The sequence below is a fragment of the Gallinula chloropus genome, assembly GCF_964237585.1.
Source record: "Gallinula chloropus genome assembly, chromosome: 11".
Classification (NCBI taxonomy): domain Eukaryota; kingdom Metazoa; phylum Chordata; class Aves; order Gruiformes; family Rallidae; genus Gallinula; species Gallinula chloropus.
Window position 1 is genome coordinate 1,171,665 of NC_140096.1, and position 22,352 is coordinate 1,194,016.

Genomic DNA, 22,352 nt, shown 5'->3' on the forward strand with positions numbered 1-22,352 from the left:
CTGCCGCCGCCTCCTCCTCCTCCTCCACAGGAGAGCGAGCGCCCCGGTCGGACACCCCCCACCCGCCGCCTCCCAGCGCGCATGCGCTAGGGGAACGGGGCGGGGGCAAAGCTACCCGCCTATTCCAACGCATGCGCCCTGTAAGCGCACACCGCCATGGCGCATGCGCAGCAACCTGGCTAGCAAAGCGGAGCACCGCCCTCCGCCGCGTGCGGGCCCCCGGAGCAGCGGCGCGCGGCGAGTGGCCGGCGGCGCGGGGCTTGTGTTTGAAACGGACCAATAGGCGCGGAGATCCGGCGGCGCGTCACGCAGGGGCGGGGCCACCGCGCTCCAGCCCTGCAGCGGCCGCGAGCCGCAGCGCGCTCCCGCTGGGCGCGTCCTGTGCCCGGGCCCGGCCCTGCGTGCCGCGGCCGCGCTCGCGTGACGCCACGCCTTCGTGACGTCACTCCTCCGTGACGAGCGGCGCCGGCGCTGCTTTCAGGAACCGGCTCGACGCGCGATTCCCGCCCCGGGCTGCACCGGGGGTTGGGAGTGACCTTCACAGCCCCATTCCCCGCGCACGACTGCGCCCTTGCCCCGGTTCACTCCCTGACAGCTTTCCATCGCGACTGTCGCGACAGCTGCGACGTGCTCCGTTGCCCCCTGACGCCGGCGGGGGCTGCAGGGCCTTTGCCAGCACGGGATTGAAGCGGCTCCCCCTTCCCTGCTGGGAGCATCCCCCCTTCCCCGGGCCGGGCGGTGTCGTTTCGAGCAGTGTGGCTCTGCAATGGCTCCCTCGCCCCGCAGGGATTCCGGGCGGGTGTTCCTAGCCGGGCAGAACCATCGCACTTACCCGGGTTGCTGCTCGCTATGGTGCCTCCTTGTGTTGTTCAGGGGTTTTTTCATTAAGACTGATGCGAATATTCAATTTTTTCCACCTCTGCACACAGTGTCTGTGCCTCACCAGCCGCTCTCTGCCGGTGCTGCCTTTTCTGGCACTACACAGACACTTGCAGAAGAATTTTGTGTCCCTTGGGCACCTGAGAGGACTGGACGGGCCCAGCAGATTGCGTTTTAAATGTTCCCAGGAGCTTTTTTCAGTTTATATTGGAAAAAAATTGAGATGAAGTTCCTCGTCCTGTACTAACGCAGACGGAAAGCCCTTCACAGCCCCGCGGCGCTGCTCACCGTGGACACGGCGCTTGGGTGTCACCTCCCCAACAGGTGCCATTGCTGCCTGTGCTCCCACTGCTGCCCGTCCCGCCAGCCCCTCCATCGCCCACCGCGGCGGGGGCTGCGCCTCAAGTCTCCCGCCCTCCCATCGTCGGTTCTCCTCGCCCGGGACGCTGGGCGGGAGGAGCGGCATCGAGCCCGCGCGCCTCCACGGCCCCGGCTGGCCGCGGGCCCGGCGGCAACGAGCCCCGGGGGAAGGGGCCGGGCCGGGCCGCCACCACGGCGGGGGCCACGGGGACACTCTGCGCATGCGCCCCGCCACTACGGGCCCACCGGCTCGGGCTCGCCGTGCGGAGGGGGGGCGCTCCCCGTGGCGCATGCGCACCGTGCGGCGGCGGGCGGGGGGTGTCCGACCGGAGGCGCTCGCTCCCCTGTGGAGGCGGCGGCAGCAGCAGCGGGACCGCGACTGAGGAGCCCGCCCGCGACAGCGGCTGGGGGAACAGGCCGCCCCCTGGGCCGCCCCCGGCATGGGGCGCTGCTGGGGCCGCCCCCCTCGCCGGGCCCGGCGCGCCCCCGGACTCTGCCTGCGGCGCCGCCCGCGGGGCCTGTAGGGGCGGCCGCGCCGCGCCTGTCCGGGGGGAGCGGCGGCATGAGGAGCCGCTGCGGCCGCCGGCAGTGAATGGGAGTCGCGGCGGAGCGGGAGGAGCCGTCGCCGCCGCTGCCGCCGCCGCCGCCGCGATGGCTCAGGAGAAAATGGAGCTGGACCTGGAGCTGCCGCCGGGGAGCGCCGCGGCCCCGAGCGACGGGGGCGGCCTGAGGAGATCGAACAGCGCCCCCCTCATCCACGGGCTCAGGTGAGCGCGGCCCGGCCCGGCCCGCGGCGGCATCGGCGGCCCCGGAGCCCCGGCAGCGGCCGGGCCCGGCCCGGGAGCGCCCTGCCCGGCGGGGCGGGGGGGGGGTCTGGCCGCGGACCCGGGGGTTGCTCCGTGTTTACCCGGCCCCGCTCGGGAGGTGTGTTGGTCCCGCGCGGCTCCTCCCTGCCCCGCAGCAAAGCCGCGGTGATGTTTCGGGCTGCGCCGGGTCCCTGACCTGCCCCGGGCGGGAGGGATGGAGGCGTCCCTCGAGGCGGGGGTGCGAGCAGGCCTGGGCGGAGGTGCTGCAGCTGTGCTGAAGCTGTTTGTTGTCACCTAGGCCAGCCGTGCGGCCGACAGGCGCGGGTACCATGGTTGTTATAGATGTTGCTACAGATAGAGTAGCGATCTCTGCGGTATCTCAGGTTCCTCCGGAGCATCCCTCTGCTCTGCAGGGTTCCAACGGGAGGTGCTTTGGGAACAGTTGGGTGAACTCGGTAGTGCCCTGGGACCGGGAGAGATACGTTGCTTTATGCTAAATGAAAACAAAAGGAATTTTGATGGACGTTACTAATGTTGTTATCAAGGATATTGCCATCAACCTGGGGCAGGTGGTACGTGAAAGGCTGGTTGGATGTTTGGGTTCTGGGTTTAGCTCTCTTCATCTGACAGGGCACAGACAGTGACAGTCCCAGGCAAGGGCTGGGAAGAAAGCTCTTGGATATGCAGGGTCTCTTGCACAGCTTTGTGTTTGGGCAGGTTCTCAACTCGGAGTTCTTGGCTCCTTTGAGCTGCCATGAAGTGAGAAGGTGTCCTCATCTGCTCTGTGGTGTGGCTGCCATCGAACTTCAGGGTGGTCCCTGTGCTTCTCCTGGTGGTATGCCTGCAGTTTGGGAGAGCAAATTGACAGTAAACTTTGTAAAAGATAGTATAATACTTGAGAAATACCATACTGTTTTTTTTTTTCCTTAAACTTCACGTTTCTGTAAGGAATGAGGTGTGAGAAACAAATTCCATAAGTCTTCTGTACTAAAATGGCCAATGGTACAGCACAGATCTGAGGAAATCCTAACTCTTGCCTATCCAGTCATGATTTAATGTTAAGTAAATATAGCTGTGATTTTTTTTAACATAATCACAGTGAAACAACTACCAGTTTACATTTCCATGCATTATGGAAGTATTGTGCAGGGCAGTGGTTCCTCAGGGAGATTTCAGAGCAGGTGAGCTAATTGTGTAACTGAGACAAGGTGTTTTTATAGCCTCAGTGTTTTGTAAGTCGTTTCTTACAGTCTGTGAGACCTTTGGCTCTTAAAAAATTATATATAACCCATATAATAATCCCATGGCCATGCTGCAAACAAATTATTTCAGCACCTGGGCAGGTATGAGGGTAATCCTGAGCTCTTGCCTTGAAACTGTGCACATGCTCCACATCAGGTGTTTATAGCAAATGCAGCTGAAATGCCACTGAAGTGATTTGAGGTGGTTGCAGTGGTTTGTCTGTTTGTTAGGAATTTTCCAGCAGAAAACTATTTTTGCAGGATTGCAGCTCTTGGCAAGAAACTTCATTTTTTTTCCCAGAATGGCTTTGTTGAGTAAACTGAAACAAAAGCTCTTGAACAGCTTGCTTTTCCTACCCTGCCTCCTGTTTTTAACTTCTTCATTAACAGGTTTAGTAAGGAGCTTGGAGATTGAGTTACTGTAGAGCCAGAGAACATTTTTTAAGCTGAGTATTTCAGTACACAAAATTTACCTCTCACATATCTTTGGATTCTTGTTTTCACTACAAATAAACATGATTTTTATGGGAACTGTAAGAGCTTTTTCTGTGAAAGGTAAGACTCGTTTCTGACCAGCTCTGGTGTTCTTGCAGGAGAGCTTAAAGGTAGGGATATTTTAGGGTGGGTTGTTTTGTTGTTGTAGGTTTTTTTTTTCCCCCTCTCCCTCTCTTCTCTTTTAGTTAGCACTGAATATTGATTCATCCTGTGGTGATGTGTTAGGGAATCACCCCAGCCTGTTTTGTTCATTCAGCCCCAGGGAGGTCAGGGTGGTTGTGTGATGTTTGCATGCCAACCAGTACACTTAGGCTGAAAAGTTGTTGCTGTTGGCCTCACCCATCTCTAACCTCACATTATGGACCCCTTAAATTTCTCCTGCTCCACTGCCTGTCAGATAACTGTTTGGTCTCTCGTGGGTGTAAACAGAGTGAAACTTCTCTGAGAACTGTAAATGATGCCTGGTCATTTGTATTTGATGTTTTAGAGGAAGAGTCGATGCATTCTTGGCAAAAAGTACAGTGCTTATGCCAATTCCTACTGGCTTTTATTTGCACTGTAAGCTGTGTTAGGTTTTATACAACTGTAAACAAAAAAATAATCTCAAACTTGTGTGTCCAACTGGTGCTTCTTAAACCAGGGGATTCTGTTTGTGACGTGCCTTTCAAGCAGGTTGGGATTATCAGCCTCTGGAAAGAAGGTGGTACTGTGGCCAGGTGAGTTGTGTAGTGCTTCTGTTCATCCCAGGTTAGCAGCTGGAACAGAAAGAGGCAACCCAATGACCTCTTGTAGTTTGGATCTATTCACAGTCTTAGATTTGGCTCTTACTGCCTCTGCAGTTCCTCAGTGATTTTTAGGCGTGGGGATTGTAGGATTGTGCCTCAAAGCTTTTATTCCAGCAACTGCAAAAGCTTAATTAGTTTCTGCCATCTCATCCATTGAGCACTGATGAGTTGATAACGCTGGTGATGACCAGGGAAGCTGGCTGGAGGAATCAACAGAGCTGAAGCTGCTTTGAGGAAGGAGCTCGTTTTTATATCAAATAACTAATCCTGTGCTACGTAAATACACTGCTTCCTGGGTAGAAATATGACTCTGGCCAGAAGACTTAGGGCTTTAAAAGCTGGTTTTACTGTATCTGTAATTTAACCTCTCCTGAAAAAAAGGTTTAGAACTTAGAAAATGTCCTTAGTGATAAGATTGATCGAGGTGCTGTAGTTCCTGTTCTGCTTCACCTGTGGCAGTGAAGCTGGTTTCACTTGCTGGTCATCTGCTATTTATACATTTGTTGTGTTGAATGACATTCGTAGCACTGTGCAGCCTGCATCCATTCCAAACATCCTGAATTCCCACAGAAATGATCACTCCTCACCATTTCTCAGTTATTCTGAAGACTCAGTGTTGAAGGAGCTGGGGCTCGGGGCGGGGGAAGAGCAATTTGCCTTCCACTCTCTGCCAAGACGCTGGGAGAGCTCTTAGATACCTGTCTCTGGAGTGCTTTGTCCTGAGATGACAGCTGTCACAGCATGTGAAACTGAGCTGGCATTAAGAGGTGGTACTTGGTGGGAAGGAAGTGGCTGCTGCGTTTGACGAGTGTTTCTTTCCACAGCGATAACTCCCAGGTGTTCCAGGCCACCGTCCTGCGAGCCCGGCGGAACAGCACCACGGTTGTGAACCGGCACAGCCTGGTAAGGACACCCTGACACCCAGCACCCCAGCCCCACGGCAGAACTGTGCAGGCAGGGTGGGAGCAGAGTGTTAGAGTGCAGTGTGTGACACAGGTGCCACCTGTTTGCAGAAGCAAGGCTCTCAGCTGTGACGTTAATATGCTTGTAGCTAGAGCAAGGTGTTATTTATAGACCATGTGGTCTTGGAGAGGACTTACATTTCATGGTCATTACTTTGTTTATAAAATGCAAGCAGATGTTCTAAGACACACTAAGAAAGGTAGTTTATGGGGGAAAGTAATTAGTACTGCTCAGTGACCAGTGTGCTGATAACTTCTGACTTAGTGGGGTTTTTTTTAAGTACAGTGATGTTCTGATATTAAATTGTCTTTATACAGCAGTGACAGAATAGAGTGCTTGCAATCCACAACTGATGTAACAAGATATAACTGGCTGATAGAGCATGAGCCTTGAGACTTTCAGGGTGAATGATTCTGCAGCCCTTAGAGACGTTCATTTGTGATTTCAACTTTTGTCAGCCTTCAGCTACTGCAGCTCCCCAGATCTGAATTTGAAAATATTGACGTGGAGCCAGAGAAAATGCTGCAGATCTTGTGCCTTAGTGCTGTACAAATGGTGGTGAAAGGTGTGATTTTTCTAGACTGATTTAGAACACCACATGCACAGCATCACATAGCATGATGTGCGAACCCTTACAGGGTTAGGCTGCTTCCTCTGACCAAAAGCAGTTTTTGGTCAGACTTTCATTTATAACCAGAAATGCAACTTTTCTCTCCTAAGAAAGCTTTAAGGAACAGGTAGACACAGGCTAATGCATTCAGTTGATTATTAATGTTTTGGAAAAATTAAGCTATATTGGGGTGGGAGGGGAGTAGTATCAATTTTCTTTTAAGTGTGAGAAACAAAGTCCTGGTAATGCTGGCAACAGTTATCCTGTTACTCTTAATTAGCTTTTGAAGATGCTTTAGAAATCATTTTTTAGCCCTGTGTTAATGGTTGAAGAATACTGCTCTCCTGTTTGGGTCACTGATGCCCCTTAGTTAAAATTCTGTTTTAAAATCAGCAAAGGTTTTAATCTGTAACAGAACCAGGATACTTTTGTGAAAGCCCAGAAGGGTTGGTGGAAAAGCCTTTCTCATGCTGGGATGCAAAGCCTGACAGAACATATTACAGTAAAGATCTAGTTAAACAGCAGTCTTGTTCTTCATGTGTATTTTTAGGGTGGCAGCTTAGGGTAGATTTGCTTATGCTTGTGGTCAGCCAAAAGGAGAAACAAGCAAAGGCAGAAGCTGTTTGTTGTGTTTACTCCTCGAGCATCCACAGTTGTTGGGAAGCTAATTTAGGGCCCGTTGGAACTTCCTGGGAAGCAGGTACTAGTTGGCTGATGGACTTGCTCTTCTGGCTGCCCCTAGTAGATGTTGCAGTGTTCTGGGCTGAACCACATCCATGAGATGATGTTCTTAACCCTTCACCTCGCTCAAAGGTTATTAAAAAGTAGCCTGGAAGTTAACCACCAATTTCACCCTCAGCTGGCCAACAAAATGCAGTTGAAACTTTGTAGGTGCTCCACTGACTGCTAGATCAGTGCCTCGTCCCCTTCCAAATACTTACTTGAATTATGACCTTTGGTTCTGTTGAACATGGCAGAGAGGGTGGAATTGGAAAGGAACTTAGACATTATCTCATCCTTCTGTGGTCTTACACCAGAAACATCCATAGATAAATAATTGTGTGGAAACAATTAAATTTTCAGTGTTAAGGACCCAAAGCAACCTCACCTGGTGGTGTTGCTATAGTGAAGTGCAGTTCTATGGTGTTAGAGGATGACATCAACTTGGGCAAAATAAGTTTCACAATAATTAGGTGATAAAGTATACTTCAAACCCCATTTTTGTGTGTGTGTTTAGGGAAACTAATCCAAGTTTTATTGCAGTGTAAGCTCCAATAAAGAGGGTGGAAAGATTTAGTGAGTGAAACTTTTTAAATTTAGTACTCTAAGCACAGCTAAAATTTCATGTTTTGTTAAACTTGGTGGAAAAATATTGATTAGTATTTGTCTAATCTGTGTTGTGTTCCCTGTCCTGGGAACAAGGGGACTGAAGGTCATGTACTCAGTGTGGCTCCACCAGGACTCTTGTGACTGTCCCAGGGGCTCAGCTGAATTCTGAACTCTTTCCTGAGTAGCTTCTCCAAGCATCAGGCTCCAGCTCTTCTACAACCGTGAGCACAGGGGCAGCTGTGCTGTTGGGGCTGGGGCTCACTCTGCTGCTTCCTCACAGGACATGTCCTTGCCAGGGGAGGGTCAGCCAGGCTCAGCATCCTTCCCCCCAGCAGACATCAGCCAGTAAACGCTCCGCTGTCTGGTTTGGTTTGTGTGGCTGCTGCTCCAGTTTTGTCCGTTGAGCAGAGCAGTTCAGTCTGTGCTTAGAGGCTCAGGCAGGCATTGATGTGTTTTAAGAAGGTGTTTTTATTGTTTGAAGCCAGGTGAGTTCCCAGCTGGGGTTCGCTGTGTGTGTGGCCACACAACGCTTGTGCTGGCAGAAGACAGGGGGCACTGGAGGGACGGCGAAGGAAGGGCAGGGCAGGTAGCTGCTGGCTGGGACAGAGCTGCTCTTCTGAAACCGTGCCCAAGGTTACCCAACACACTGAGCAGGGAGCAAGGGGAAGGTGTTTCTCTTCCATGTGATACTGTAATAGTTTGTAATGATTTTTTTTTTTTAATTAAACCTTGTATTTTCTTAAAACACTGGGGATCTGAGTAGCACAGTTGTAACATGCATTCACACTGCTCCAGCAAGCATCCTGTATGAGTGGCTGAGGTTTCTTTCTGACAGTTTCTTTATACAAGAATTAAATCAAAGGACTACAAACAGGGGAAAAAAGGACTACAAACAGGGGAAAAAAGGACTACAAACAGGGGAAAAGCGATTTTAGGCATTGACAAAGCAAGGGTCAAACTTGTTGGGGGTTAACAGATTTGGTTAGTGTATTAGACCCTACAGAGGAACGCTCGGCTGTCTTACATTTTTTATCTTACACTGGGAGCCAGTGGGTTTGTGTATATTCTGTGAATGTCACACCTTAAAGCGTGTGGATCACAGTCATAAAATTAGAATGAGTGGAACAAATGCATTTCTGCTGTGCAGTGACAGGGTGAGCAGTCAGGAATGTACTATTGTCCAGATCCTTTTCTCTCTGTGAGAACCAAGGTCAGCTCAAGGTCCGTGTTGGCTGGTACAGCTTGGAGGAATTTTTATTAGGTGCACAGGATTTTTGGGAGCCTGGTGTAACAGCAAAACCAAACATTATAGCCATTAGACTTCAGTAGTGTGTCTTATGATGGTTAATTTCTGGCATCCTCTGTGTAAGCCTGATAGGCTGATGCCTTTTGTGAGAAGAAGGGTCTGATGTCTTGATTTTATTTTCCTGGGGTTTTTTTTTGTTTGGTTGGTTTGGGTTTTGTTCTGTTTTTCTTGAGGGAGAATTCTGGAAATAAGGAGCATCAATAGCCTGTGATAACTTGCCATAACCTTTTGTGTAAGGCAGCAAAATCTTTGTATTCCCAGTGGCACTAATTAGAGGATGGTGCAGTAAATGGTTAAGTGAACGCTTCTTAGTTCTCCAACTTCAGCATAATGAAGAGCTCTAGTAATGTTTTGTGAAGGGGATGAAGCCTCATCCTGCACTAAGTATATAAACAGTAATAATACAAACATTACCTGCTGAACAAACATCTGTTTTTTTGAGACACCTTGTTTTTTTGGAGGGGTTGCCAGCTTACAGAGAAATTAAACCTCTGTTCTAAGCTTTGGGTTTGGATTTTTGATCCCTGAACAGGTTTTGACAGAAGGCAACTGAGGGGTGAGTGTTTGGGGGAAATATGTGAAAGGAAATTATATTTTGAGAAAATAATCACTTTTAATCACTTGAGCTGGAGTGTGCAGGTTTAGATCAGAGTCTTGCAGTGAGACCTTGTGCAAAAGTGACACAGTTAACACAACACCATTTCTTAGTGATCTTATTCTCTAAATTTCACACAAATTGGTGAAGGTCTTGAGAAACCACAAGGAAGGTATTTAACTCTTTGTTAGCCTTCTAATAGCTGAGGTTTTTACCTGTCCCTCATTTACAGGGACAACGATTCAGAAACCTTTTTAGCACAGTTTTGGCTTAGTTTATTTTTAAAGGGTCTAACGGGGAAACTCCTGAATTACTGCATAAATATTTTCATTTATATGAAGGGTGGCAGTGTGGTAATTAAAAGCAGCTTCATTCTGTGGAGAAGGCTGTGAGTTGTAGTTGCTTGGCAATGAAGTGAAAGCCAGACTGACAGCAGTTAGCATCTGCAAGCACAGAAAGCAGTACCATGTAGAAATACACAGATCATCCTGTTCCTGCAAGTAATTCACACAGCTTGTCTGTGCTGAGGTTATGAATGGGGGGGGGGGGGGTATTAAAAAAAAGCACAACATACCTTTTTGAGTTTGGGGCAGCACTGTAGAGTGGTTACAGACATTCCTGCACCTTCCTCTCCCTCCTCCTGCAGTGTCTAAGTGTGCTTCAGCTGTATGTGCCTTTGCTTTGCAGTTTGTGCCATCATCTCCCATCCGTGTTCCCAGCAGTCGCCTTCATCAAATCAAACAGGTAAGCACAGCTTCTCATTTTATTTCTAACTTTGTATTTTTCTTGAGGTGGCTGTTTTTTGCAGTTAATGTGTTCCACCCTTCAGATGCCAGTGGGTTTTACGTTGGAAATGCTGTGCAGAGGCTGTGTCCAAAGTGAGAGCTGGGTCTTGTCTGCAGAGCTCTAAATTTCATCAGGTCCTGCACCTTACAGGGAGAAGAAGATTTAAGCAGAAAGAGAAATTTTAAAGTGGACATTTTAGAAAGGAAGCCTTTAATGTAAACCCTCAGGGTAAAGTTTCACCAGGCTTTTGGCAGCAGTGCCAGCATAAATATTCACGGCCAGTAACAAAGTGTTCCTTAACTTGTGCTGGCACAGGACTGCGGTGCAGCCAGAAGATGGACTGGGTAAGGAAACCTTCTGGCTAAGAAGTAGTTTGGGCTCTTCTGGCTGGGCTGTTTTTCATCTGTATAATTATCTTACCCAGATCGCTGTACTTGTGCTGTCACAGCATAGGCAGAGGGGGAAGGGCAGAAGAGCAAACGCTTAGGAAGGGGGTGTGTGACAGATATCTGAGTAGGCTTAAATAGCAGTGCTACTGGGCAACAGACCACAGTCCAAAGACTCACTTTAAAATCAACAAGCTCAAACTGTTGTGGCTCATCCATGTCATATGGTGACTTTTTTATGGTAGACTATTTAGAAAATTGGCTTGAAGATGCTTGGGGGTTTTGTTTTGCTTTGGGTTCTTTTGTTTGCTTGGGGTTTGTTTGGGTTGCTTTGATGTTTTGTAGCTTGCTAGTTTTCAGTGGGTAAGCTTGGTTTATATAGGGTGGGAACTAAGAAGATGATTTAATGCTTTGGACAGCCTTTTCAGGGTATGATGTCTGAAATGGTGGAAGGAGCTCCTGCTTCCCACCTCAGATAGTCAAAATGCATGCACAGTAATCCTGAAGAAAAAAAACCTGCTTGTTTTCATTGTGTAAATAATTTACTGGCTTAAAGAGACACTGAAACACTCAGGTCAGCTGTAGAGCTGCTTTCATCAACATAAAAGATCTTGGGATTAATATGTAGATGCACTCAGTGCAAGGGAAGGAACTACTGTGGCTCTGCTATAGTACATGAAGTAAAGTTTCATAATTCTGGTTTTTGGGAAATACTTCTGTGTCCGTGATTGTCCCATACATTTATTAAGGCAAACAATGCCATTTCCTAATTTACCTGTGAGGGTTAAATTCAGGGTTTGAAATTCCACGTCCTGGATGCTTCCTGACAGAGATGAGAACCTGTGTGATTTATTTCAGATCTTAGTAAATAGTCACACAGTTCAGCCATTAATAAAACTCTTCTTACATACAGTGGAGATGGTGAAGATGTTTAGTTGAACTTTTATTCCTGAGCTGGCCTGACTGAGGGAACCTGCTAATTCACTCAGGCTGGACAGTGTTCACCTGTAAGAAAAGGTGCCTGTTTAGGAGGGGTGGAGTCAGGGTTGTGTTTGGTGTTAACGTGTAGTTTTGGTTTATACCTTTGTTCTATTTTAATAATATTTTAATGGATGTGTTAGGAAAAAAGAGGCTGCATTGCAAATGAGATGCCAACAGTCTAATTAGTTACTAATGCATAGAATAAGGTAAGGATCATCTAAGTAGTTTCCACTATTCATCTGGTAGCTTGGAGTATCTCTGTTTCCTAAGATCTGTACTAAACTGCATCAAGATACTCCAGCCTTCATAAAACATTCAGTTTATATCATCATTGTCCAGTTTTGTAACTACCTCCTGGATACTAATGAAATAAAAAAGCTGCTTGAGAAACAGCCAACTCCCTTCAGCACTTCTTATGCCATGGTGTCTCTTGCTTCATTTCTTTCCCACCCACTCCCCTCCCTCCTTTTCATGTAGCAAGAGCTTGAGGTTATTGTTGCTAACAGAGTTGAATTACGTTTTCCACATACCAAGGTGAAATGAAAGGAGCCTTTCTGATTTGCTGTAGCAAAGCCTTTTTGCTTTTTCTCTCCCTTTTTCATCATTTAGGAAGAAGGGATGAATTTGATGAACAGAGAAACAGTACGTGAAAGGTAAGTGTTGAGGTGAACTGGGATACTGAACAGAGTCTCCTGTGGGCCTGGGACAATACCTTTCTTTTCTTCTTTATAGAGAAGTGCAAGTAGCAATGCAGATGAGCCACTCATGGGAGGAGAGCTTGAGCCTGGTAATGCATTCATGCTTTAATTTGTGTTTCTACTGTCAGTATCAGGACACTAGAGACTCCCTCATGTCAACATTTGCTTTTATAGTTCGACCTGCAGTTGAGGTGTGGGTATGTCACTGCTCCTGAGCAGCAGTTTTACACACCCACGAGGCATTGAGTTGTTTGAGGATACATGTAGGTTGCTTGGGCTGGTATGGCACAAGGAAGTCACGGGGATCTCTGCCTGTTCAAATTTTCTTCCATATTCTGATACCACATAATATTGAAGGCGACTTTTGGCTTGGTTGTATTATGGGGGTTTAGAGGGTTGATGGGGTGTTGGGTGTTTTTGTTAAGCTTTGATCATAAATGGCCACCTAAAAATGATGAATATTATGGAGGATACCTTTGGATTCCTACTCAATTCCATACCTGTCAGGCCTTTTCATGGTAAGGCACTAGTTCATGAGATTAATTATATGTGTTATTTACAGAGTGACAATGATTTTGAAAAATCATCATCACCAAAGCAAGTAGACTTTGTCCCAGTTTCTCCAGCTCCTTCACCTACCAGAGGAATAGGGAAGGTGAGCAAAACTTTAATGATGAGTTTATCTTGAGTAGTTCTAAATAAATTCACTGGAATTAGTGCCAAAGATGAAGCCACCTGCTCCTTTCTACCTCAGCTGCAAACAAGAAACTAGAGAGTAAACCCTAAACCCCCAAACCAGAAAACACCAGCTATCAGTGGCACATCTTGCAGATGTGAATTCCTGTGGAGTGTTTGACTGTTAATCTGTGGTGAATAAACCTCATTCTTTGTTTGCTGTCCTCTTGGAATAAGAGGAAAGGACATACATTCTTACTTGATGCACCACAGACTGTTTAACCAGACTGTGGTGAAATAAATCCTTAACAATCTGTATGCATTCTGCCTGAAAATGCAATCTATCCAACTTTCTCTTAGTTTTTCTCTCAGCAGCACAAAGTGGGGTGTCTCTATCACCAGCCCTATTGACTGGGTCCTTCCATGGGTAGTGTGCTGCTTATTGACCTGCAGCACCCATCAGTTGTGTCCACGTGAGCATGGTACAGTGTTTGTATGTAAATAACACCAACTCTTTCACCCTCAGCAATGTTTCTCACCATCTTTGCAAAGCTTGGTGAGCAGCAGTGGGTTACCTCCAAGTCCCAGCCCCAGTCCCACAAGGAGATTCTCAAGGTAAGTGCCAGATTGTAGCAATAGTAGAAAATGGCATTGCTTGTTCTCAGGAAGCTTTTGAAACAGCAGAATTCTGTTATGCATAACTGATCACAAACTTTGCTCCTGTGAACTTTGGATTTGTTAAAATCCTCGTGTCAGCATGAGGAAAGGCAGCTGCATTTTGGCATCTGCCTTCCCAGTGTCTTCTCTCTTTTGCTCTTAGTCAGATCTGAAATAATCCAATTGAATTCTAAGGGAAAACAAAACAAACCAGTTCAGGGTTTGTCACAGATTCTGGTTTTGGTTGTGAGGGATGCAGTCTTGACTGAGGTAGGCATACAATTAACTTTTATCAGGCCTCACAGCTCAGTCAAGTACTGCCTGTCAGCTGAGATCTAGTCAGTACCCAGATCTAGTTAGTACCTGGATGGGAGCTTTTAGATTGCCCCAGCTGTGAAATAATGCAATTAAATGTTTTCACCATTAAGGTCTGTGCTTCCTGGTCTGTCTGCAGAGGAAAAAAACAAAGAATGAACCCTCTTATTTGTATAAACTGTTTTAATGCCTGTTTTCTGCTTAGTAGTTTGTTACTGGAATATCTTGATGCTTTCTATGTGTTCAGGCTCCCCTAGTTAACAGGGATGTCAGTATAACGTATCCCTTCTTTTAGCAGGAGAAGCCAGAGTCCAATTAACTGCATTCGACCAAGTGTTCTTGGGTCAATGAAAAGGAAAGGTACAGTATTTGGGTTTGGATAGTACAATAAAGAAATGTATTGATTTTATAATACAGCTTTCTTTGTATATGTTCAATTGGCTGGTATTTCAGAGAGGGTCTAGGAGTAGAGATCTGACATGACCAGGCAAATGGAACTATTTCTAGGAATAAACCAGACAAACTGAGAAGTTAATTCTTACTATTCTGCAGAACTAATAGTTCTGTTCTAGTGCCTGTCCATTGCTGTAGTTGTGTGGATCTGGTAAGAAACTAATATAACCTCTACAAAACAAGAACTACCACTACTGGTGTGTTTAACTTTTCAAATAGAAGATTTTGGCTAACTCAAGTACACAGATTAAAAAAAAAACAACTGCTCTGGAGAGCTGGTGAACAACCTGCTCCTTTATTGGGAAGTGTTTCTTGGATCTTCCTATATTTCTCTTCCAGCTTAACTTCTGGTTATTTTATTGCTTCTGGTTTTTTAACTATATCTTTGTGCTTCACCTTTGTAACAGAATACTCTGGGCTCTGAGACAGCTTTTAAAATACTTTTGTCTGAATTCTGTTGGAGCCTATTTAAGCATATGTCTGTTCCTCCCTTCTTCTAGTACTTGGAAATCAGGGTCAGTGTATATGTCTAGTGAGAATCTTGGACCTTCTTTATAGAGAAGAAAGCATCTTTCCTTAGTCTAAGCTTTCTGCTTTGGCAGAGCTAATTAGTGAGCTGAGCACTGAATAAACTGGAATGAAAAATTGTTCTCTGCTACTGAAGAGTAAATATCTGACACCTAAACAGCAGGTCACAACTCACTAAACTTCCCTGAAGCTCCACTAAAACATTTCCAAGAGATAAAGTCTCTACAATTTCAGCATTGGACTGTGAGTGACATATAAAGTAACATTCAGTAAGTTGCAGTAAGTTGAAACCTCTTGTGTTTGTTCTATAGAAATACATCGACAGTAGAGTGTAGTTTCAATTAGCAGTGACTTTTTAACACTTTTTATCTCTTACCAAAGGTGCAATGGAAATAGAAGATCATCCAAAAAGATTATTCCAAGGATCCACCAGTATGCTCATCCCTGAAGCCTCACATCAGGCCGACCTTGGGGGATGGTAAATGTGGGCTGTTTATTTTCTTGATTTCATCACAAGAGCTACAAGTCTGTTTTCATCTAGCAATGATCATGCTCCAAGTTTTATTATTATTACTACTCTTATTGCAGACATCTGTAGTGTGGAAGCACCAAAATTCCCCCAGCAAGCAGGCAGTAATATTCCCTGCAATCTTACAGCTTCTGGGACTGAAAGCACACTTCATGTGTGTGGAGTTGAGTGTGTTTAGAAAGAGGCACCTCGTGGCTGGTAATTTTTGGAGTCCAGTTTGGAGCTGCAGTTAAATACAAATGCTGGTGAGGGTGTTGGGAGCTTGTCCTTGCTCTTCATCACATAGAAATGCAGCCTGTCTGACCCTCCCTGCTGGGAGGAGATAAATAGTACTACGTAAAACACTGTAACGAAATGGAGAGGGATTTTGATTTTGTGTTATTAACCTCTTGCCTAATACACTTAGGGTGTGCCTGTGCAACTGTCAAGGCAGGCCTTTCACAGTCCATTTGTCCCTTTTGCCTCTCAGCCAATGTGCAGAGTTGTGCACGAGCTTTGAGCCCGTTGCAGTGGGAATAATAAAATGTCTGTTTTAAAGGGACTTTCCAACACCCTGTCTTGCACACCCTGGTCACAGCAGGAGTGGCTGTGCAGCTTTGGGTCCTGCTGCTTGGGGTAGGAGGTGGTAACTTTTAAAAGCACTTTGGTGCTGCAGCTGATGGTAAATCAGCTGCTGTTACAGTTTTGTTGTGTGAAATATGTGGTGACTGGTACAGCTGGAGTATGTGTGTTTATCATTGGGTCTCCTGACAAGAAGGGTCTCTGGTGTGTGCTGGGCCAGGGCCTGAGGGAGATGGGGTGACACTTGCCATGGGCTGCTCAGCTCGGTGCTTCTTTCTGCGCGCCGTTTCTGGGCACTGGCACAGCTCCCTTGTCTGTCTGGGTTTAAAATGGCTTTAATGGGAATGGAAGCTCACATTTGAACATAACAAAAGGAGTACCTTGTCACTCATAATGATGTTACTCTGCTTTCAGCCTGTCCTCTCCTGCTCTTGATGACAACAGAAGCAGCGCGGGCTCCTCCTGTGACTCGCCCGCTGAGGTCGGCACCAGCACAGACTCTCCAGTCTCCCTTTCTGACTCCAGATCTCCTTTTTTACCAGTAGATCTTACAGCTAAGTTACCTATTAATTGAGAAGCAGAGGTCTGCTAGTGGACACCAAGAAACAGGCTGGATATCAATGAGACTTTCTGTTGTGTGTAACTGATTCTGTTCCTCATAGGAACTTCCAGAAATGCCCTTATTTCTAGACACCTTCCAGAATAGTTCCTTGAGGAGGAATTCGCCTTTCTAGTGATTTGTATGACATTTACTAAAATACAGTAAGCATTTGAATTGCAGATATATTTGATGCTAATATCAGTAAGCAAGCTCTTGATTTCCAATGGCTATTGTCTTGTTGGCATAAGTGACAAATACTGCATGTGTTCTGCTAGTGGAAGACTTGGCTTTCCATCAGCCAGCAGGCAGTGTCCTTGCTCATGTCGTAACAGATAGCTTTCACTACTGTCCTCAGTCTGAAACCAGTGAAGCAGCTTCCTAATTTGCTTTTATTATCCAAGTGTTAAGTAATTATATTTTGTGTTCTTCATCTGGAATATCTGGGGAAGAAGGATGGACGTGGGACACCTGGTTCTTGTGTTCTGTACTGATTGGCTGTTAACTCTGTGTTCTGATAGGTGTCAAAAGACAAAGCTGGTGAGTTGTCAAATCTGTATGTTGGATTTTATTCACAGTCATGTCTGCTCTTGTGACTGAATCCGGACTAGATGTGGAACATTCTTCTGGGGGGTTGTATTTATTTTGTTTCTTTCCCATTTACATCATGTGTTAGAGTGATGGATGCTCTGTTAAAGGCCTTTTAATAGGGAATAATAATGTTTGGAACAAAACATTCAATCCTGAGGTTTTGGCATTCAGTACTTCAGAAGTGCATTATTTTAACAGACAGTATTTGTTGGACAAATGCAGTGAGGAACCTTGAGTGCTTTTTTTGACAGGCTGAGGCGATCAAACATGTTGATGTTCTTTCCTCAAACAGTGGCACAAAGTTACTTCTCCAGCTGAAAACCTCACATGCTGAGGGGAAGCCTGGAATTCGGCACTCTGAGCTCTTCCAGGATTCTTGTGCTGTATTTGACAAGTCAGTGGTCTGAGGCAGTCTGGTCTCAACTCTGGAATTCTCCAGACAGGAGGGGAAATCTGCAAAGCCCAGCATGGAGCATGAGGTTTTCCAGTGGCACCCACCTCGCTGGGCTGGCGGCTCCTCTTGGACAGTTGGGCTTCCAGTGCTGCGTGGTCTGAAGCCCCCGCTCCAGAGAGGTTAATAACGCAGCACAATGTTCCATTTTAAACACTACATCTTTGTAGCATGTGGAAAAAGTATGGGAACTTCCTCAAGCAGGAGAAAAGCCTGCTCTGGACTCTGCTGGGAAAGATGCACGTGGAAGGAGCTTTGATTGACAGCAGCCATCGAAAGTGGAAAGGGATAACCTGGAATGCAAAGAGCTGGTGACCTGAGGACCAACGACCAGTGTCTGTAGATCCTTATTGTAGAAAGAAAATAGAATCTATTTAATAGTTTTACTTGATTCAAGTAGGATATGACATGGTTTGTTTCTGCTTTTGTCCCTCTTAAATTATTTTAATAGTCAGCTTTCTGATTGCAGTTCCTTTCGTTCCCTGACTCAGACTGCCCGGCGTCCCCGTGGCTGAGGGACAAGCTTGTCTCTGGTGTCTGTTTGCTCTCTGTCATGCAGCATGGTTTCCTTCTGTCATTTTGGGTATGTGCCAAAGAGTTGCTGTGCGTTCACTCTTCTGTGGTGAGGGCAAGACTTCTGGTTTTCTTTTTAAATCTTGGTTATTTCTTAAGAACGAACCTCCTGGTATCTCTTCCAGCTGTTTTTCAAAGTAGAGAGGTTTAAAAGTTGTGTGTGGGTCAACTTGTCTCTTCTTTTCTGTTGAATATTTATGCTATTTTTCAAATAAGTGCCAATAAATGGAAAAGTAAATGTGTTTTGCTGTTTCTGCACTTTGTCAGAGCATTAACCACGCTCGTGTTTTCATCTGTGATTGAACATTTTCTTCTGCTTAAATCAGAGTATCTATTGTGATCCATTTCTACCCAGTCTAGTTTACATTGAAGTGGGGCCCAAAATCTGTAGCACCTTTTTCTGTTTTCCTGGTGTGATGCTGTCCTAATGTTCTGTGACAGCTCTAGGAAAACCAAAGGCTAAAAGGAAACCTTTTCAGAAGACATTAATAGCCAAATGTGCCCCTGGTTTATCCTTTGAGGTAGTCGTGGTGAAATAGTTTGGAAAATAGCTGTTACAGCTGGCTGGTGAACAGCACTGAGGCTCTCACCTCTTGGGAAGAAGTGTGGATTCTTTGTGGTTTGCCTTAACAGGGCAATTGATGCTGTTGGAGGAGAGAGAAGTTTATCTGCTGTCGTTCCTTTCTCTGATTTTGCAAACAGAAATGGTTGGAACTTCTGGAGGGAAAGCATCCCAGTTTTGTCCATCTGTGTCATCAAGAAGCTGCAGTTTTCTGCCCTGGAGTCAGGAAACATGGATAGGTGTGGTGGGTTTTTTCCCCACTGAAATGGAAGATTAAATTTTGGAACCAAATCGTCCTGCAAAATACCTGTCAGGGATGAGGGTGCAGCACAGTGTGCCTGATCTCAACCCTGTGTGCAGACAGGAACTCATGGTGTTGGTATCTCCTCTGTCTTACCAAGTCCACGTTGACTCCTGAGCAATGAAGGCAGAAGCTGTGCTGGGCTCAGTGGTAACAGGACTGGTGAGGTGGGGTTGGGGCTCCTTAACTGGTCTGGGTTTGTGTTCCAAGTGTTTGTGCCTTTGGCTCCCTCTGGGAGGGAATGGGCAGCTGCTTGTCTCAGCCCATATTGGAAGTAGTATAATCATGTGTGTGTGTACACACAGATACAAAAGTAATACATAAGTCTGTATTATTATATGTAGACTCTTTGTATTCTGCAATTCTTTGGGCTGCTTCTCACCAAGGTTCTGCTACTCCCTGTGCCACTCACACTTCTGATCAGCACATGGTTGGTCTGGTTAAAAACTATCCCATAGGATTTGTTGGCAGTGAAACTGGGTCTGGGGCCAGTGTGTCTTCCTTGACAACTGTTGGGTGTTTTTCTTCCTTCCACCTTCTCCAGAATGACACAGTTGCTGAGGGAACATCAATAACTGTGCCAGAGCTCAGGGGGGCTGTATTTTTGGAGCTGAGCACTTCAGTAGTTACTGCATTTGGCAGAGGAACAGATACTCCCTGCTAGGAGAGCTACAAATGCCAGGGACAACGAGCCTGTGCAGGAGCACGGTGGACTTGCTGGGGTCTTCTGTGTGCTGTCAGCAAGCCAGCAGATCTGAACACCCAACAGCTGCCCACGGCCCTCCTGAGATTAGTGTGAGAACTGAGCCCTAAATTTGTTCATTCACCTTTCTCCAGAGGACTTGAGCTCAGATGATCTCCAGCCTGTACAAACAAACATCCCCGAAGTCTGGGAGTGGGGACACCATGGTATTTGGATCTGTGGATGTGTTGTAAAACTGGGACTGGGAGTCCAGCCCTGCCATTGTCAGGTTCTTTGCTAGCAAAGTGATGACGGGCAGGGGTGGCCTCTGCAGCTCCATCAGCGCCTGCAGCTCCAGCACAGCCTGTGCATTTCTTAGAGTAGCAGTTCAGAAACGTTCCCTTCCTGCTGTTGTGTCTGGTGTATGTTGGAGTGGTAACTCACACACTTAAAATAGTGTCAGGAGCTGCAATTGAAGCCTGTGAGCTCTTCGTAGCCCCTTCTGAGCAACCCTTCTCGTCACCAGCTGGCAGATGGGGTTTAAGTTGATTCTTCTCCTGGAAGCACCAAGGTAAAATATTTGTAGATGTAATTGAATGTTTGCAGCTACAGAACAGTAATGAAAACCTTGCTAGTCCAAAGGGGAGCGCTTGGCTTGCAAGAGTCCTTTTGGGGAGCCGGATGCAAAGCTTGTCCCCTCACGCTTTGCTGTGGTGTCTGTTTCCTGACACCACAGGTGTCAGCCTGGCTGACTTCCCTTCACCTGTAACTGCAGAGTTTTCCCATTTCTCTGGATTACTGGACACAGGGTTCTGAAACTGAGCATCCTTGTTTGATCCCTGCATCCCCAGGATGAACCTGAGCGCAGGTGAGAGCCAGCCTAGGTCCTGCTCAGGAGATGCCTCTCCTCTGACCCCAGGCAGGCAGCTGCCTGACCCTGATGGGGTTTTGTAGTAGAAGCATGAGAGAAGAAGGGGAAAAAATACACAACTAAAGGAGAAAAACGTTAATAACCATGTTTGTCTTTCAGCAGCTGGTTTGGGAACAGACACTTCAGAAGGGGAAGGAGTTGAGTGCATTTAATCCAGAGACAGCCTCTCTGTGCCTTCACACTGGTTCCCCTGTGCCTCAAGGACCAGGTGACACTTCCCCAGTCCCATGAAGATTCCTCAGGCAAATCTGGCATTTATCAAACTTAAAATTCTTCTGCTAGTTTGGATTTCTCTTCCTTTACTTGCATCAAAAGAGCCTTGGAAAAATGCTCGTTATTTGAGACTTTCTTCCATGATACCAACCACAGCCTGTAGCTGTTCAGAGCTTTGCTGGGTGTCAGCTTAAGTAGGAAGAGGAGTTGCTGCAGGTGCTCCCCTTTGGAACCGTGGTTCTCATGGTTGATTTTCCCCTCATGTGGAGAACAAAATGACAATGTGCATATGGTGGTGGCACAGGGCCCTGTGGTGTCTTTCAAGCCTGTTTCAGTCGGGCTGCCTGGCACTGAAATCACTGCAAGAAACCTGCTAAAAATAACCTGGGGCCCTCTCCTTCTGAATGTGTTTACCTCAGCACTCAGTCTGGGGTTTGGAGACTCCTGGCAGATTCCTGAGGGAGAAGGTGCTAATGGGTTTGGATGCTGCTGGAAGGTGACCCCAGAGCCTTGCTGGGGCCTCCTGCTTGTCTCTGGGTGGTGGATTCTTGTTTGTCAGATGATCTGCTCATCTAGTGCTGGGATGTTTGTACCTTGGGCCACCTTAAGAGTGTCTGTGGTTTCCTAGAGGAGGATGCTCTCCTAAACTGTATTGCTAATTCCTCTCTTAAACTGTAGGGGTGGATTTACGTTCTGCTGCTCTTGATTCTCACTCTGTGTCTCTGATACGTGTTTTTAGCAGTCGCCTTTGGTCCTTCATAGTATCTCGTGTGCTGCTACGATTGGTGTGTATGTTGTGGTACATACCACAGCAGGTACTGCAGGGAGCCTGTTGCTCACCTTGGCTGCCTTACTGCCTCTTCCCTGGCAGCGAGGAGACCCGTCCTTTGCTTTGTCAGTCGCAGCTCTGCTGGAGCTTGTGTGGCTGCATCGCGGAGCCGATGCTGCCTCAGGCCAGCGCGGGCCTGTGCCCGTGTGTGATCCCGGGTCCCACTGTTGGGGCAGTTGTGGCACCCTGCAGATCTTCAGAGCTGCAGTGCCTTCCCAACAGCGCGTTACCCAGAGCAAACAGCCAGCTGGCCTACACAGGAGCTGCTGTAGAGAGGAAAATGGGGCCAAACATGAGTGTGTGCCCTCGCCTGGCTTTAGTGGTGACTCTGGAGCACCTCGTGTCAGCGGTGGCACCTCCAGCACGTGCTCTGTGGGACACACAGGTTCTTGGTCCCTTTGATTTATGTGTTTGTGATCTGTGAGTGGCTCCTGTAGGCTGCAGCGGTGGTTTCCAACCTCTGCTGGCTCTCCTGGAGCAGTACTGAGCGAGCAGCGGGCTTCACTCTCAGGCTTCGGCCTGTTCTCGGGCAACAAGTGGCCTGTGAGGGAGACGAGAGTCCCGCTGCCAGCACCACCAGCTTCCAGCTGTGTCTGCTGCAGGTGGTGCCTCGTGCAGCGCGGCTGAGGGGGCGAGTGTCCTGTTTCACAAGGACGTGGGACAGAACCTGTTTTCCTGAGGCT

General features: G+C 47.2%; 1 protein-coding gene across 1 annotated transcript; it reads left to right on the top strand.

Moving 5' to 3' along the window:
* Positions 1-163: 163 nt before the first annotated feature.
* LOC311195902 (uncharacterized protein) lies at positions 164-18,422 on the top strand (the record flags this gene model as incomplete). Its single annotated transcript, XM_084269349.1, is given in 13 exon segments — positions 164-209; positions 482-651; positions 1,247-1,795; positions 1,798-2,006; positions 5,391-5,469; positions 10,057-10,113; positions 12,132-12,175; positions 12,255-12,309; positions 12,783-12,875; positions 13,422-13,510; positions 14,163-14,227; positions 15,230-15,326; positions 16,353-18,422. Coding segments are annotated over 13 exon segments (1,713 nt in total). The 3' UTR covers positions 16,513-18,422.
* Positions 18,423-22,352: the final 3,930 nt, after the last annotated feature.